A 2,378-nucleotide genomic window follows, 5' to 3' on the forward strand; every position below is an offset into this window, starting at 1 on the left:
TTAGGTTGTGAGGGGCCCAAAGAGAACGCGCCAAAGCATGGCGAGTCGGAGCCGGACTCTGACAGAAAGGGGCGAGGTTGCTCCGCCGAGCAAGACGTGGCTTTCGGCTATACCCAAAAAGCCGGCAAAGGCGGAACGCTGTTTTCCTTCTCCTTGCAACTTCCAGAGTCATTTCCCTCCCTCCTGGATGACGACGGCTACCTGTCCCTCCCTAACCTCTCCGAAACCAACCTCCTGCCTGCCAGCGTGCAGCACTACCTCCCCATCCGCTCCCCCTCCCTGGTGCCTTGCTTCCTCTTCATTTTTTTCTTCCTGCTCTCTGCCTCTTTCTCAGTGCCATACGCCCTCACTCTCTCCTTTCCTCTGGCTATGTGCCTCTGCTACCTGGAGCCCAAGGCGGCCTCCTTGAGTGCCTCACTTGCCAATGACCTGAGTGACAGTTCAGAGGAAGAGGTGTGTACCTCGGCATCGAACACACTCTTTTTCGTGTTCAGTGCTTCAGTCCTAACCAGTGTTAGATCGCTGCAATAGTGGTCCTACTTTCAGAGCCTCATTTCTGTCTGTGCTGATATGTTAGAAGGGGTGGTTTTGGTTTTGGGGTTGGTTTTTTTTTTGGTTTGGGGGTTGTTTTTCTTTTTTTCTTCTTTTTTATTTTTTTTTTTTTCTCGTGTTGGGGGTGCAGCTTGGGGCCCAGGGTTAGGCACAACACTGTGTGGAAGTGGCTTGGTTTGAACTGTGTCAGCTGATGCAAAGCTGCTTGCACTGAACAAATTGCCACTGACCAGCTCTGCGGTATTGTATCAGAACCCAGCAAGACCTTTTTCTTCCCCCTATCAGTTTATGCTAGGGTTAGAGTAGTTATCTACATAGTGGGCATGAAGTACAATTTCCTGCATAATTATATATGCACGCATATATATATATGCGTATATATATTCATTCTATAACTACCTACCCAATAATAATGGGCACCCTCACCCACTTCAGCATGTTCAAAATTCAGGTGGAGTCAGCTTTTTGCAAGAGGCTGTCAGCTGTAGCCCAAGCCCAGAAAAGGCTTTTTCTGGTCCAGCGAAACCTGGATCTGGATTTTCAGCCTTGATCCCATCTCTGCTGCAGATTAAATTGTTTTCCCGTGCTGAAATGCAGTGTCTCAGTGAGAGGTCAGATTGGGACAGCTGTTCCCCAGCTGTTGGGAGAGCGTGCCACGTGGGCTGGCTTGCCATTTGCAGCGTTCATTAGCACTGCCAAAACCAATGCCTCGAGCGACCAGGATTATCACAGGCAGATAACCCAACTGCAGTAGAAGAGGAGTCCACAGTGGTTCTGGGAACTGTGGATGTGATACTATACCCAGAAGAAGGAAAGAAATCTGCTTGTTCAAGTAGCAGAGTAACTGGCATCCCAGTTTTTGCTGGTGATAGTTGTTCTTTGTTGACAGAATGAAATAACGAGTTCATTTTTTCCTCGTTTTTCCTTTTTCTTCTTCATCTTCAAAAGCAAAAACTAGGGTTTTGCTTTATATGTAAAAAAAAAAAAACCAACCCCAGATCAGATAATCACAGACCAGTTGGCCATTTGTAAGAAGCCATGTTGGCCACTTGTCGATGCCGTTGCAGTAGTTGTCTTCAGTAAACCAGCTTGCACATCTAAAGGTTTGTGTAATCTGCCGCTGTTGGTTTTGTAAGACTTGGTGCAGGATTTCATTTCCTTTTTACGGAAAGCCAAAAGCCTCATCAATTTATCTTGTAAAAACATAGTCTTTAGATGCTTTTGGCTCTGTGATGCCTAACAACTAAATAATAATGTGCAGTTTCTGATAAAAGGCATCCAAAATGTTGCTGTCTCATTTTGTGTCCTCATTTTGAGATAGCATTTAGGTCTCAATTTGCATTAGCTCTGCACTTGGATTAATCTAATGGCAATAACGGCATTAATACAGTGCCAGCTCCAGAGGCAATAACGAGGCAGTGTTTATGTAATACATTGGTCTGTTCCTCTTTCAGAAATGAGCACTTCTTTTCGTTAGTAAAGTTGGGAAGTATTGAGCATAAAAACTTATAAAATAGGCTTTTTAGTGTCGCTCTTTTATGAGGGTGATTACTCTGGCAGTGCTTTCTGGCAGACAACACAGACTTGTGCCTAATCCAGGGGGTATTTCTTGTTCAAAATATTGCATGAAAGTGAATATGTTTTAAACTCGGGCATGCCTGCATTACATTGGCAAAACAAATCACAGCAATTACCATCGCAAGTTAGAGGGGTGCAGCCGCGGCGTCTCAGGAGATGGCTGCCTTCCCTCCCCGCTCCAGCCCTCGCCAGCCCCCCAGCCCCTGCCCCACGGCCCGGCTCGGGGTTGAGCCCGCCCTCTCGCTCCC

General features: G+C 46.6%; 1 protein-coding gene across 1 annotated transcript in view; it reads left to right on the forward strand.

Moving 5' to 3' along the window:
- Nucleotides 1-4: 4 nt before the first annotated feature.
- Nucleotides 5-2,378, forward strand: part of LOC104161572 (band 4.1-like protein 3) — a gene marked incomplete at its 5' end in the record, with an annotated part of 19,073 nt that continues 16,699 nt past the window's right edge. Inside the window, one exon of the mRNA XM_009700060.1 lies at nt 5-453. Coding sequence (XP_009698362.1) covers nt 5-453 — 449 coding nt within the window. The remainder of the gene's footprint in view (nt 454-2,378) is intronic.

The sequence above is a fragment of the Cariama cristata genome, unplaced genomic scaffold, assembly GCF_000690535.1.
Source record: "Cariama cristata isolate BGI_N322 unplaced genomic scaffold, ASM69053v1 scaffold21955, whole genome shotgun sequence".
Classification (NCBI taxonomy): domain Eukaryota; kingdom Metazoa; phylum Chordata; class Aves; order Cariamiformes; family Cariamidae; genus Cariama; species Cariama cristata.